At 35.3% G+C, this 16103-nt stretch overlaps 1 protein-coding gene across 2 annotated transcripts in view; it reads left to right on the forward strand.

The window, feature by feature from the left end:
• Window positions 1-15759, forward strand: part of LOC121388668 (synaptic vesicle membrane protein VAT-1 homolog-like) — a 36614-nt gene extending 20855 nt beyond the window's left edge. The window contains exons 4-10 of one of the 2 annotated variants that reach the window (XM_041520112.1): window positions 1063-1205; window positions 1974-2077; window positions 3255-3310; window positions 8220-8414; window positions 8903-8986; window positions 9493-9603; window positions 10450-15759. In XM_041520112.1, the coding sequence (XP_041376046.1) occupies window positions 1063-1205; window positions 1974-2077; window positions 3255-3310; window positions 8220-8414; window positions 8903-8986; window positions 9493-9576 (666 nt within the window). In that variant the 3' untranslated portion in view covers window positions 9577-9603; window positions 10450-15759. Of the gene's footprint in view, window positions 1-1062; window positions 1206-1973; window positions 2078-3254; window positions 3311-8219; window positions 8415-8902; window positions 8987-9492; window positions 9604-10439 lie in introns of both variants that reach the window. The other variant, XM_041520110.1, reaches the window with a different exon arrangement.
• The last annotated feature ends 344 nt before the right edge of the window (window positions 15760-16103 follow it).

A 16103-nucleotide genomic window follows, 5' to 3' on the forward strand; every position in this document is an offset into this window, starting at 1 on the left:
AACATTAGTGTCGGGAGGGATGGTGAGTTCTTTACTTGTCCAGGCATCCAAATATAGAGGATAACATTAGTGTCGGGGGAGGGGTGGTGAGTTCTTTACTTGTCCAGGCATCCAAATATAGAGGATAACATTAGTGTCGGGGGAGGGGTGGTGAGTTCTTTACTTGTCCAGGCATCCAAATATAGAGGATAACATTAGTGTCGGGGGAGGGGTGGTGAGTTCTTTACTTGTCCAGGCATCCAAATATAGAGGATAACATTAGTGTTGGGAGGGGTGGTGACTTCTTTACTTGTCCAGGCATCCAAATATAGAGGATAACATTAGTGTCGGGGATGAGGTGGTGAGTTCTTTACTTGTCCAGGCATCAAAATATAGAGGATAACATTAGTGTCGGGAGGGGTGGTGAGTTCTTTACTTGTTCAGGCATGCAAATTTAGAAGGAAGGAAATGTAGGGATAGCGACTAGCAACTACTGTTTAATGTTTTAAAATTGTGTAGCAATCTTTGAAATTGTGTAGCGAATCACAAATGTTCTCTGAGCTGGTACTGTAAGTTTAAGGAAAATACGATTTTGTTTTTCTTTAATTGTAAATCATTAAAGAACAGTTTCTTTAGTACTTGATGAAATAATGGTTTACCGTGAAACTTACTAGCAGTTCATTTGAATTTAAAGTTGCTTAACTGACACATGAACAAAGGTTTAGAGAATTGATGTTTCTTGACATAATCTTATTATTCAAAAATGTCACCTATATTTTTCTTTTTAAAAAATTGCAATAGTTGTAAATATTTAAAATTTACAGTGAAAATGCATGATGTCTTACAATTTTTTATGAATTATCCGACAATACTACTAAATATTTTCTGACAGAATGTTTGAATATTACTGACTGTTTAACTTATGACACTAGTTTCTTTGACTTAATTTGACAATACTGTTAAGTGTTTTCTGACCGAATGTTCAATATTATTGACTTTTTTTTAACATTTGACTATAGTTTCTTTGACTAATCATCTGACAGTTCCACTGAATGTTTTCTGACCGAATATTTCTCTTGCCAGGGTCACGCCATCACCCAGCTGTGTAAGACGGTGGAAGACGTGACGGTGTTTGGCACCGCGTCGTCGCACAAACACGACGCCATCAAGGCCAACGTCTCGCACCTCTTCGACCATTCCACCGACTACGCTCAAGAAATTAGGAAGTAAGTCGTCTTTGAAAGGTTTCCTTCATTTCTAAAAAGTATAACTATTGTTTTTCATGGTTAAACAGTAAAAATAATTTCTTCATATGTTTTCATCATTGTTAAAAAGTAGAAAGGTTTTCTTCATTGTTAAAAAAACTCAGTATAATAAAGATTTTATTTTCTCAATCAGTAGAGAAGCACCGGCGTCGTGGTTAGGCCATCGGTCTACAGGCTGGTAGGTACTGGATTTGGATCCCAGTCGAGGCATGGGATTTTTAATCCAGATACCGACTCCAAACCCTGAGTGAGTGCTCCACAAGGCTCAATGGGTAGGTGTAAACCACTTGCACCGACCAGTGATCCATAACTGGTTCAACAAAGGCCATGGTTTGTGCTATCCTGCCTGTGGGAAGCGCAAATAAAAGATCCCTTGCTGCCTGTCATAAAAGAGTAGCCTATGTGGCGACAGCTGGTCTCCTCTAAAAAACAGTGTCAGAATGAACATAATGTTTGACGTCCAATAGCCGATGATAAGATAAAAAATCAATGTGCTCTAGTGGTGTCGTTAAATAAATAAACTTTTACAATAGAGAAGCTGTGGATATTGTGTTAAATTTAGAAACTCAGTCTAATTAGGATATTTGTATTTTTCCGAATCGGTAAAGGAGCTTTGTGTTAAATTTATCAACTCAATCTAATAAGGATCTTTGTGATTTTTAGAATCGGCATAGAAGCTTTGTGTTAAACATAGCAGCTCAGTCTAATAAGTATATTTGTGTTTTTCAGAATCAACAGTGAAGGTGTGGATATTGTGCTGGATTGTTTATGTGCTGAAGATACCAACCGAGGAATTAATTTAATCAAACCAATGGGAAAATATCTGCTATATGGTGAGACCAATCAGAAACTTTGTTTCATTCACTTATTGTGTCAACCAATTTCTTGCTTTGTTACAAAAGTAGTTTTATTAGTGTGACAGAAGTATTAGCCTTGATGGACTAGTGGTTGAGATATAAGGCCGGTAGGTACAGGGTTCAAAGTCCGGTACCGGCTCTCACCCAGAGCAAGTTTTAACAACTCATTGGGTAAGTGTAAGACCACTACACCCTCTTCTCTCTCACTAACATCTTAACAACAAACCCAATGTCCTGGACAGACAGACCAGATAGCTGAGGTGTGTGCCCAGGACAGCATGCTTGAACCCTAATTAGATATAAACACGAAAATAAGTTGAAGTGAATGACTGAGTGACAGAAGTTCTTTCACACTACTTTGCTTTTAGATTGGAATAAATTAAAAATGCTGTTTGAGCTTAGCATTTTAAAAAGATGGGTCTAAAATCTAAGTCATAATCATGTTCTAAATTAAAACTTAACATGACTAAAATGTTCTTTATATATATATGTATATTTATCCAGCAATCATCGTATACATTGACAAGATATAAAGACAAGATAAATCTCTATATTTTCAGTCACTGTCCAAAAATATACGTCACGTGACATAAGCCCGACTCAACTCAAGTATTTCAGAGTAGATTTTCAATAAACATACTCTTTAAATCATCTGTTTAAGTACAGTAAATACAAATAACTTTTAGTTTTGTGATAACAATATAAAACTTGTATATTTATTTATGAATTAGAGTTTAGAAACACTTTTTTAATGTGACAGAATTTATTTAGCGTCTTACAAAAAATGACATCATGTATCTTGTATGACGTCGTACAGCACTACTCGATTTGCGTACACCAAACTGGAATAATGATTTTCCGAATATTGCTGTAGGATTGCAGGATAAAAGAAATAACTGGTTACTGTCTTAAGATATCGGCTTTATCCTGCTCAAGTCGAATGGCTAATGCAGCTTGGCAGAGTCTCGCTGCATTCGCCATTCTAACCTTTGCAGGATAAAGCTGATATCTTATTACAGTAACCAGTTATTCACTATATACTGTTTAATTTAGCTTGTGCTCTTGATATTCATTTGGAAAAACTTATGTAAACCTCATCTTTACTATATATAACCATGAGTTTCTGAGCTTCCATTTTTGTCTAATTTTCCAGGTTCCTCCAACATTGTGACAGGAGAAACGAAGAGTTTTTTTAGTTTTGCCAAGTCTGTAAGTATAGTCAAGGTAAATGTCTGAGAACACCAAATTAAAAAAAAAAAAAACAGTTTTATAGAGAACAATGAAAATACATTTTAATTTTGTTTTTTAATTTAATTTTTTTTTTTAAACAGTGAAATTAAATCTTCATGAAATAATAAACCGATCTTCTGTTTTATTGAGAATAATGAAATTAAATTTTAATTAAATGTTCCACTAATTTCTCACTTCAAAAAAAAAGTTCCAAGACATTTACCAGAAGCAAACTTTTACGTTTAAATTGGTGCTTTTTAAATATGAGCAAATATTCTGTGGGTTTTTTGTGTTTGCTTTGTGTTTTTGACTTGTGGCAACAGATTTTTCTTTTCTCAAGTGTATTACCTGAGTAGTGAATGTTTAAAATAACGAAATATAGATCAGGTTTTTAAAAGTATGAGCAGATATTCTGTGTTTTTTGTTTGCTTTGTGTTTTTGACTTATGCCAACAGATTTCTTTTTGTCAGTGTAACAAATATTTAAAATACGAATTTAATAATATTTTGAAAAGCAATGTGTTGCAGCTGCTTGTAATATGCTGGTGGCAAAGAGCACTCTTCAACCTGTGATTATTTTCTGTATTGACCACCCTCGATCAACTCTTGTTTGGGTTTCTCCCCTCGTCCCAACCAGTGCCTCACTACTGGTACATCATATTGTCCTGCATTAGAAAGTGGATTTAAAAGATACATAATCTCTCACTTTCTCTCTCTCTCTCTCCCCTCGTCCCAACCGGTGCCTCACTACTGGTACATCATATACATGCTGTATACTGTCCTGCATTAGAAGTGGATTTAAAAGATACATAATCTCTCACTTTCTCTCTCTCTCTCTCCCCTCGTCCCAACCGGTGCCTCACTACTGGTACATCATATACATGCTGTATACTGTCCTGCATTAGAAAGTGGATATAAAAGATACATTGCTGCTTTATTAGTAGGAATAGTTTGTGGCAGTAGCCATTTCTCTCTTCTCCATAATCTCTCACTTTCTCTCTCTCTCTCCCCCCTCTCTGTCTGCCTCTCCTCCCCCTCCCCCTCTCTCGGTCTTTCTCCCTCCCTCCCTCCCTCTATCTTCTCTCTCTCCCTCACTCTATCCTCCCTCTCTCTCTTTCTCTCTCTCTCTCTCTCTCTCTCTCTCTCTCTCTCTCTCTCTCTCTCTCTCTCTCTCTCTCTCTCTCTCTCTCTCTCTCTCTCTCTCTCTCTCTCTCTCTCTCTCTCTGTGTGTGTATAAAAACCATATGTTGTATCGCTTGATACGTTGTCCTTCTAGAATCAGCCAGTGTTGGTGGGCCCTATGGGCTATTTATATTCCAGCCAGTGCACCACAACTGGTATATCAAAGGCCATGGTATGTGCTATCCTGTCTGTGGGATGGTGCATATAAAAGATCCCTTGCTACTAACGGAAAAATGTTGTGGGTTTCTTCTCCGAGACTGTCAAAATGACCAAATGTTTGACATCCAATTTATGATTAATAAATCAATGTCCTCTAGTGGTGTCGTTAAAACAAAAGCAAAACCTGAACTTAGAGATGTATTACTCTGAGAATGGCTGTTAGATGTATTACTCTGAGAATGGCTGTTAGAGATGTATTACACTGAGAATGGCTGTTAGAGATGTATTACTCTGAGAATGGCTGTTAGAGATGTATTACTCTGAGAATGGCTGTTAGAGATGTATTACTCTCAGAATGGCTGTTAGAGATGTATTACTCTGAGAATGGCTGTTAGAGATGAGAATGGCTGTTAGAGATGTATGACTCTGAGAATGGCTGTTAGAGATGTATTACTCTCAGAATGGCTGTTAGAGATGTATTACTCTGAGAATGGCTGTTACTCTGAGATGTATTACTCTGAGAATGGCTGTTAGAGATGTATTACTCTGAGAATGGCTGTTAGATGTATTACTCTGAGAATGGCTGTTAGATGTATTACTCTGAGAATGGCTGTTAGATGTATTACTCTGAGAATGGCTGTTAGAGATGTATTACTCTCAGAATGGCTGTTAGAGATGTATTACTCTCAGAATGGCTGTTAGAGATGTATTACTCTGAGAATGGCTGTTAGATGTATTACTCTGAGAATGGCTGTTAGAGATGTATTACTCTGAGAATGGCTGTTAGAGATGTATTACTCTGAGAATGGCTGTTAGATGTATTACTCTGAGAATGGCTGTTAGATGTATTACTCTGAGAATGGCTGTGGATGTTTACTCTGAGAATGGCTGTTAGAGATGTATTACTCTGAGAATGGATGTTGAGAATGGCTGTTAGAGATGTATTACTCTGAGAATGGCTGTTAGATGTATTACTCTGAGAATGGCTGTTAGAGATGTATTACTCTGAGAATGGCTGTTAGATGTATTACTCTGAGAATGGCTGTTAGAGATGTATTACTCTGAGAATGGCTGTTAGAGATGTATTACTCTGAGAATGGCTGTTAGATGTATTACTCTGAGAATGGCTGTTAGAGATGTATTACTCTGAGAATGGCTGTTAGAGATGTATTACTCTGAGAATGGCTGTTAGATGTATTACTCTGAGAATGGCTGTTAGAGATGTATTACTCTGAGAATGGCTGTTAGAGATGTATTACTCTGAGAATGGCTGTTAGAGATGTATTACTCTGAGAATGGCTGTTAGAGATGTATTACTCTGAGAATGGCTGTTAGAGATGTATTACTCTGAGAATGGCTGTTAGAGATGTATTACTCTGAGAATGGCTGTTAGAGATGTATTACTCTGAGAATGGCTGTTAGAGATGTATTACTCTGAGAATGGCTGTTAGAGATGTATTACTCTGAGAATGGCTGTTAGAGATGTATTACTCTGAGAATGGCTGTTAGAGATGTATTACTCTGAGAATGGCTGTTAGAGATGTATTACTCTGAGAATGGCTGTTAGAGATGTATTACTCTGAGAATGGCTGTTAGAGATGTATTACTCTGAGAATGGCTGTTAGAGATGTATTACTCTGAGAATGGCTGTTAGAGATGTATTACTCTGAGAATGGCTGTTAGATGTATTACTCTGAGAATGGCTGTTAGAGATGTATTACTCTGAGAATGGCTGTTAGAGATGTATTACTCTGAGAATGGCTGTTAGAGATGTATTACTCTGAGAATGGCTGTTAGAGATGTATTACTCTGAGAATGGCTGTTAGAGATGTATTACTCTGAGAATGGCTGTTAGAGATGTATTACTCTGAGAATGGCTGTTAGAGATGTATTACTCTGAGAATGGCTGTTAGAGATGTATTACTCTGAGAATGGCTGTTAGAGATGTATTACTCTGAGAATGGCTGTTAGAGATGTATTACTCTGAGAATGGCTGTTAGAGATGTATTACTCTGAGAATGGCTGTTAGAGATGTATTACTCTGAGAATGGCTGTTAGAGATGTATTACTCTGAGAATGGCTGTTAGATGTATTACTCTGAGAATGGCTGTTAGAGATGTATTACTCTGAGAATGGCTGTTAGAGATGTATTACTCTGAGAATGGCTGTTAGATGTATTACTCTGAGAATGGCTGTTAGAGATGTATTACTCTGAGAATGGCTGTTAGAGATGTATTACTCTGAGAATGGCTGTTAGATGTATTACTCTGAGAATGGCTGTTAGATGTATTACTCTGAGAATGGCTGTTAGAGATGTATTACTCTGAGAATGGCTGTTAGAGATGTATTACTCTCAGAATGGCTGTTAGAGATGTATTACTCTGAGAATGGCTGTTAGAGATGTATTACTCTGAGAATGGCTGTTAGAGATGTATTACTCTCAGAATGGCTGTTAGAGATGTATTACTCTCAGAATGGCTGTTAGAGATGTATTACTCTGAGAATGGCTGTTAGAGATGTATTACTCTGAGAATGTATTACTCTGAGAATGGCTGTTAGAATGGCTGAGATGTATGAGAATGGCTGTTAGAGATGTATTACTCTCTGTTAGAGAGTATTACTCTGAGAATGGCTGTTATGTCTGTTAGATGTATTACTCTGAGAATGGCTGTTAGAGATGTATTACTCTGAGAATGGCTGTTAGAGATGTATTACTCTGAGAATGGCTGTCTATGGCTGTTAGAGATGTATTACTCTGAGAATGGCTGTTAGATATGTATTACTCTCAGAATGGCTGTATTACTCTCAGAATGGCTGTTAGAGATGTATTACTCTGAGAATGGCTGTTAGGAGATGTATTACTCTGAGAATGGCTGTTATAGATGTATTACTCTGAGAATGGCTGTTAGGAGATGTATTACTCTGAGAATGGCTGTTAGGAGATGTATTACTCTCAGAATGGCTGTTAGGAGATGTATTACTCTCAGAATGGCTGTTAGGAGATGTATTACTCTCAGAATGGTTGTTAGAGATGTATTACTCTCAGAATGGCTGTTAGGAGATACAGAAGTTTGTTGGGCCCAGTAAGGGAGAAGAATTGCTTTAGAGATGTAATACTCTCAGAATGGCTGTTCGTTAGAAGTAACCTATGTGGCAGCAGTGGGCTTCTTCTCTTTTTTTTCTCTTAATCATGTGTCAAAATATGTGTGTGTGTGTGTGTGATTTTACACCCATTAGCCGCAGTTCAAAATGTTCCGAGATGTCGTTAAACAAACATTCCTTGCCTGTGTTTCCTATTTCTGATTCCAGCCAGTGCTCCACAACTGGTGTAATGAAGGCTGTGGTATGTACTATCCTGTCTCTGAGATGGTGCATATAAAAGATCCCTTGCTACTAATCGAAAAGAGTAGCCCATGAAGTGACGACAGCAGGTTTCCTCTCAATATCTGTGTGGTCCTAAACCATATGTCTGACGCTACATAACCATAAATAAAATGTGTTGAGTGCATCGTTAAATAAACCATTTCCTTCCTTGGCCCATGTTTCAGTGGTGGCAGGTGGACAAGGTGTCTCCCATCAAGCTGTTTGACGAGAACAAGATGATCGGCGGCTTCCAGCTGCGCCGCCTCGTCTTCAACCAGGGACAGCACACGTACGTCCGCGACATCGTCAACAAGCTCTTCGCACTCTACAACTCTGCTAAGATTAACCCAACTGTCGACTCCGTGTGGGCCTTCGAAGACGTACGTCACTTCAGTTATTTATTAGTCACTATCGTTCCCAACTGGAAGGAACTATAGGTTTTCTTTTTGTCTCTCTGTACATCTGTATGTATGTCTGTGTTTGTCTCACATAGTTTTCAGACCTTTTTTTTTTCTAAATGCATGAACAACTTTTATATACCATCATCATACAGGGTTATAAATCAAATTTTATTTTATGGGGTTTGGCATATTTTTGACAAGAGTTATGGCCCTTGAATTTAGGAGATATGAAAATTTGTTGGGCTCAGCATGTATTACTTTAGCAGTACTCTCAGAATGCTTGGTTTACTTTTAGAGACTTCAGTATTTATTTTCATGAATAGAATATAAAAGGGCATGGGATTGGTGAACAGACAAATGTCAGTTTTGACGTCCACTTCATCTGAATGTAATAACATTCCTGTATGAATAAATTAGTGTTTCAGCAAATGAACAGTATTTTAATCTTACGTTTGGTGTTTTATCAGGTTGGTGAAGCCATGCAGAAGATTCACGACCGTAAAAACATAGGAAAGCTGATACTAGACCCAACCGCTCAGCCAAAGCCAAAGGCAAGTTTTACACCGATCTTCATTCTTTGATTTTACTATTCTAAAAGACTAGTTTCTAACAATTGTTTTTTATATTTAAAGAAGCAGTAATCCTGTTCCAACAGGTACCCCACGACTGGTATATCAAATGATGTGGTATGTGCTGCCATGCCTATGGGAAAGTGTTTGTAAAATATCCCTTTGCTTATATTGAACAATTGTAGCAATCTTTTTCACAGACATGTCAGCAGTACAAAACATTTCACAACCAATAAATGATTAATAAATCAATGTGCTCTAGTAGTGATGTTAAAAAATAATAATAACTGATGACAATATAAAACAATTGATGTTAAAGTAACTATAGTTTAATGATGACCAAGATAAAACCACTGATGTTACACAAACCATAGTTTAATGATGACCAAGGTAAAACCACTGATATTAAGGAAAGCATACTTTGACTGATGACTAAGATAAAACCACTGATGTTAAGTCACTGATGACCGAGTTGAAAATTGTTTCAGAGTGCGTCCACTGAAAAAGCAGCTGAAGGTACTAAAGAGAATTCTACCGATAAGAAAGACGATGCTGGGTCAGGAGGCGACTAGGGCAGACATCAGTGTTGAAGCACCTTGGTGAGTCAGTTTTATAGACTAGGGCAGATGTCGGTGTTCAAGCACCTTGGTGAGTCAGTTTTATAGACTAGGGCAGACGTCAATGTTGAAGCACGTCAATGCTGAAGCACCTTGGTGAGAGTCAGTTTTATAGACTAGGGCAGACATCAGTGTTCAAGCACCTTGGTGAGTCAGTTTTATTATAGACCTATTGTTGGACAATAATGTTCAAGAACCTTGGCAAGTCATTTTTCTAGAATGCTTGTCAGACGTTAATGTTCAAGCACTTTTAAAACAAGTTTAAATTTTCTTTTTTCAGAAGCTATTTTAGGAGTCTTATTACCAGCAACAAAGCCCATCTAAAACAAGTTTAATTTGTATTTTAGAAGATATTCTAGCAGCCGAATTGCCAACAACAAAGCCCATCTAAAACAAGTTTAATTTGTATTTTAGAAGATATTCTAGCAGCCGAATTGCCAACAACAAAGCCCATCTAAAACAAGTTTAATTTGTATTTTAGAAGATATTCTAGCAGCCGAATTGCCAACAACAAAGCCCATCTAAAACAATATTACTAAAATGTGACAATTTCACTTTCATGGGGAGGATTGTAATTACAATCTATATATTCTTTGAGTCATATTATCAACAACAAAGCCCTTCTAAAAACAAGTTTTAATAGGTTTTTTGTTTCAGAAGATATTCTAGGAATTGTATTGCCAGTGACAAAGCCCTTGTAAAACAAGTTTACGGCATTAAAATGAGACAAGTTTACCGTTTTAAAATATGACAGTTTCACTTTCATCAGGGGCTTTAATTACAGCCTTGCTAAAGTATGTTTAATTTAATTTTTTCAGTCTATTCTAGGAGCCGTATTGCCAGCAACCAAGCCCTATCCCATGACTGCCAGCTGGACGAAGTCATGGTAGACCACGTACTTGATGTCTGCTACTGCTGCTGCTTTGTGTTTTGCTAAATGATGTGTCTGTCTTCGAGTGGTGGTCGCGCCATGCCAGCTGTACCCCGGAACATCTCTCTGTGTATTCGTTTGCCTTTTTTTTAAACTGTCGAGACTGTGTTAAACTAAGTTTTACTGCCTTTCCTACCATATAGCCCTTTGCAAAAGAAAGAAAATAAAAGTAAAGTACAAGAAAGATGTGAATATTCGAACAACTGTTTCAGAAATGTTTAAATAGTTACATTGTTGATTATTAAGAAAGCTATTTATACAGTAAAATTTTAGAGTAGTGAATTTCCATCTGTATGAAATTTATAGTAAAATGGTTCACTATGAAGTCACGATAGTTTTGTTTACAAAATGTGTGTTAAGTATTTGTTTTTAAAAAATCCAGTTATCAGTTATTACAAAATTTATTGTTTTCTTTTGCCAATTGCTCAACTTCTCCTCTCACTTTGTATTTTGTGTACAGGAAGATTGAAACTTTCTTGTGTCAAATCACACACTAAAACATTCTTGTGTTGATCAAACATTGGAACATTCTTATGTCAAATTAAACACCGAAAATTCTTGTGCTGAATCAAACATTGAAACATTCTTATGTCAAATCAAACACCGAAAATACTTGTGTTGAATCAAACATTCTTATGTTGTTCGAATCATACTTGATACAGCTTTAAGAAAATGCCCTGAATTCAGATAAAAAAGATTTATTTAGAGTAATGACTAGTCAAAACAAAAGTTTCAGAAATAAACATTATACAATTTAAAACACTAATAGAACTAAAGAAGATAAGTAGGACATTTTCTACGCAAAACATAGGCGTTTGAAGGATTGGGGGAGGGGGCAGAGGAGCACTGCCCCAACTCCTCCAACTATGAAGATAATGAATTGGCCCTCCAGTTGAAAGGTGAATTAATATATCCTTGGCCCCTCCAGTCGCCAGCATCTTCAGACGCCGGTTTCCCATTTAAATTTCTCGTATTGTCCAATATTTATTATGTTTTGTTAGCACATTTGTATTTCTAATGAGAAATACTGTTTTTGATATGTTATAAGTGCTGTAAATGACATTTGACACTGCATAATGTAGATTTTCGTTTTGAGTTAGTAAATCACATAGCAGCTTGATAAATACTGTTCAACAAAAGAAATACTGTACAACAAAATAAACGTGAATATTAAACAAAAAATGGTTTAAATTACTCAGTATGAACCCTATTAGCTTTTGCGTCTTATCAAAATTATCAATGTCTTGCCCATTTTTACGGCCCATTTTGAAAGTATTTATCAAATGACTTTTTATCATAGAAAAAAAAAAGGTTAAAATAAATGCATTTCTTTTGTTGTTCAGTGTAATTTAATGTACATTATTTCACCCAAAAGGAGTAGAAAAAACTAACCAAACTTTGTGTTTGTACCGTTATGATCTTGATGTATCTAAAAATTTGTAAAAGCTCAGACAGTTCAGCTCAGACTTGACTTGGGGCCAAAGAGAAAGTTAAATCAGCAGAATTTGTTTTTACTCGACTAAGATCTTGGGACCCCATATTTGTAAAAAAAAATATATAGACACAATTTTTAAAACTATAAACTAAAGCTCTGATAACGATAATGGTTGTTCAAGGAATTCAACAGTCACTTGAATCGAACAAGACAATCCAAATTTGAGCTATTAATCTAGATATAAAGTTCTATAAACATAGGTCCCGCTAAATTAGTCCATTAATCTAGATACAAAGTTCTATAAACACAGGTCCTGCTAAATCAGTCCATTAATCTAGATATAAAGTTCTATAAACATAGGTCCGGCTAAATCAGTCCATTAATCTAGATATAAAGTTCTATAAACACAGGTCCTGTTAAATCAGTCCATTAATTTAGATACAAAGTTCTATAAACATAGGTCCAGTTAAATCAGTCCATTAATCTAGATACAAAGTTCTATAAACATAGGTCCCGCTAAATCTAGACATAAAGTTTTAAACGGGTAATTAGCCAACAGGAGAATGCGGTAGAATGGTTATTGGTTAGAGATAACTAAGACGTGAATTACTGTCCGTGGACCCAGGTCTGGTTTGAGCCGTATGTGTAACACGATGGTTGTGCATGTTAAACCTTGTAATGTTGTCGGGAGGTGGCAGTAGAGCAAGTTAGTGAAGTACTGCTAACAGTACTTCTTAGTTGAGTGTAGTGAAGTAGTGACAAGTCTTCAAGTAGACGTTAGACGAGTAGATTCGATGTTTCTTCATGTTGGCTGTGATTGAAGTTTCTATCTTCATCTTTGTTACTGAAAAAGCAATTTTCATCATTCCCATAGAAAAACCCAACTAGGCTTTTTGGAATCCAGAAAAGTAGATTTGATGTTTGTTTATGTTCAATTGTTGGCTGTGATCGAAGCTTTCTATCTCAATCTTTGTTACTGGAAAAGCAATTTTCATCAATCCCATAAAAAAAATAAAACATGACCAGGCTTCAATGTTTCGCATGTTATTTTCAATACAATTCTTTTCTGTTAAAAGAAGAAAGGGAATTTCTGCTTATTAGCTGGGCCATGGTGTTTGGTGAAAATTTGCCGCAAAATTTTTATTGTATTTGTTGTTACAAAATAAATGGATGGTGTTTACATCTCTCAATCTTATCACTTAACTCGTGGAGGTATTTGAATAGACACAAAAGCATTCCAATGTCCACAGGAATATTTTTTTATGTATGGTACATTCAGTTTTGAATATTCTAGAATATGAAAATTGTTACCAAAATAGGGCAGTGTCATAATGTTTGTAATATTTGTTAACCCAGGGGAAATATTATCAACTACCTTAATTTACAGTCTAAAATAATAGGGTTTTATTTGTTGGCATTTTCACTTAATAAATGGGGAGATCTACATAAATTGGTTGGACTTTCAATTAATGATTAAAGTTTTAACATTTTGGCACACTGGATGCACATTTCATAAAAAAAAAAAAAAAAATCATTAAATTAATACAGTAATTATTATGAGATACAAATTTATTATTTATTGCCAGTGAAAGATGGAATCCAATTTGAAAATGTGAAACCTGGAATATGACAATTTTTTTGTGATGTGAAAACAGGTGTCTGTTGATGAGCTATGTTTAATACAGTCAACATTTTACAACATTTTATTAAAGTTAATTCTGACCAAATGACTGGCATCAGTTTGGTACATTTTAGCATATACTCCCAACAAACTCTGTGATTCTTGGAACAGTCACAAGATAAAAATCTTTAAATAATTGTTATATTGTTTGTTGAAGTTTATTTTTCGTTAAATTCTTAATGTACTTTTTGTATGTTTTACAGTTTTGCTTGTATATGGTTATCTATAAAATCTGCATAATATTATATTAATAACCAAACTTCTTTTATATCAATTACAAACTTTACATATCTGGAATGGTTCAATAGGTAGTTTTTAAGGGGATACCTTAAATGATCCCCTAATTGAATGGAAATGGTCTTGGTTAGTGTAAACTGTACAAAGAAGGGTCTGATGCTATCTTGTATATCATTGCTGGAGTATAATCCAAAATTCATTTGTAACAGGATATACCAGGACAAAATAAACTTCTAAACATCCTGACGACATAGAAATCATTGCTAGGCTATCATCCAAAATTCATTGATACCAGGATATTTAAGGAATCCTTTGAACAGAGACAAAATAAAATTCTTTTTAGCCAAATTACCAATGATGGCCGACAATCATGGATCACAAATTCAAACCGACTTCAGTGCAATATGACCGATTTTCCATAAGGATGCCAAATAACATGTATGCTAGTTTTCAAGATCCTAGATTTTTGATATATGTATTAACAGAATTTTTTGAACAGATTTTGGTTAAATCAAAATAACTGTAAGCTTAAGTTTATGGTTGCCAAAATAGTTTACATGCAGTTTTAAATTTAATTTTAAAAATAGTGTGCCAAAAAGTGACTGCTTTTCGTAGTCAAACTGAGAAGCATCACTTTGGTTTGAAATGAAGTCTGGTTTGAAATGAAGTCTCATATTTTTAATAAGACTAAAAATACTTCCACTAATTAGTAGTATTGTTTCACTAATTAGTAGTATTGTTTTCACCAGTACTATCTTTATTCACCGATATATTAGTTACATAAATAATGAGCTGTGATTTGTTTAGTCTTTTGTAGTCCAAGCTTTGATTGGCTGTAAAAGTAGTTTTCAAATACTTGTCAATGAATGATTTTGCTTGCGTAGGTCGCTGAATCTTTTAAAGGTGCAGTTGTAAGGAGGGAATTTATAAACATTAACCTAGATGACATGGTTTAAAACTTATTTTCTAAGATGTAACAAATAATGGTGGAAGCTTTTAAGAAAGCATCTATCAGATTACAAACATATATTTTGTGTTACGTGTAGTATGTACCTAATGTAAATTCTTATATTGTCTATAAAACCTTGAAGAAATAACTTTTCAAAAATTTCTGTTATTTTATATTTAATTTTTGTCTTTGCCACTTGAAAAACTGTAGCCAACCAGTATGTACTTATTTTCAAAATTATATATATATATATATATATTACTGACGATTGAAGTAAATAGATGAAAGATTTAACTACGATCGTAACAAAATTGATCTTCAATTTGATTAATAACCAATATGGTTCTACTGTACTAAAGGCTCAAAATTTCATTTTGTGGAATGGGAAGCAATCTTTGCTTTTGCTTCTGAAGTAAATGCAAGAAAGTGAAGAGTTTTAGACCACTTATACTGATAAAGCTTTAATAAAGCTTTAATCAAGCTTTAATCACATTCTATGTAATTTTAAACTAAATCGAATTTAATGTTGGTTGTCCAATGTCGACATCGTGGGCACTAATTTCTTAACCTGAATAGTTGTACAATAGTTTAAGATGGAAATCAAAACCTTGTGATCAGTATGAGTAGGTGAATGATTATATTTTGAGCAGCAAGTATGTCTTAATCCATCAAGTTTTGAGCCTAGGCACTCAATTATTAAGTTTAGTTTAATCCTATAACTATTTGTGTATCCAAAAATGTTTTACGTGCATCTTGTGCAATATTGTTATTGTTCTTGACAAAAAAAAAGTTTATGTACAACCTGATTATTTAATCTATATATAAATTATATATATAAATATATACATGTATATTTAGTATTGGTCTCATGTTAGCATCTAGTTAATAAATTGAATGAAATGTAACAGAGCTGTTGGGTTTTCTGTTAAGTTGGTTGAACTTACAGACGGGACATAGCCCAGTGGTAAATTGCTTGTTTAATACGTGGTCAGTGTCGGATCGATCCCCATGGGGATCGATCCCCATGGGGCCATTTCTTGTTCCAGTCAATGCACCATGGTATGTGCTGACCTGTCTGTGGAATGGTGCATATGAAAGATCCTTTACTAATGGAAAAATGTAGCAGGTTTTTTCTCTTGACTATCAAAATTGCCAAATGTTTGACACCCAGTAGCCGATTAATATACCAATGTGCTCTAGTGGTGGTGTTATACAAAACAAAAGATGACTGCCAATTGAGGAGTTTTCT

Source organism: Gigantopelta aegis, chromosome 14, assembly GCF_016097555.1.
Source record: "Gigantopelta aegis isolate Gae_Host chromosome 14, Gae_host_genome, whole genome shotgun sequence".
NCBI classification, from domain to species: domain Eukaryota; kingdom Metazoa; phylum Mollusca; class Gastropoda; order Neomphalida; family Peltospiridae; genus Gigantopelta; species Gigantopelta aegis.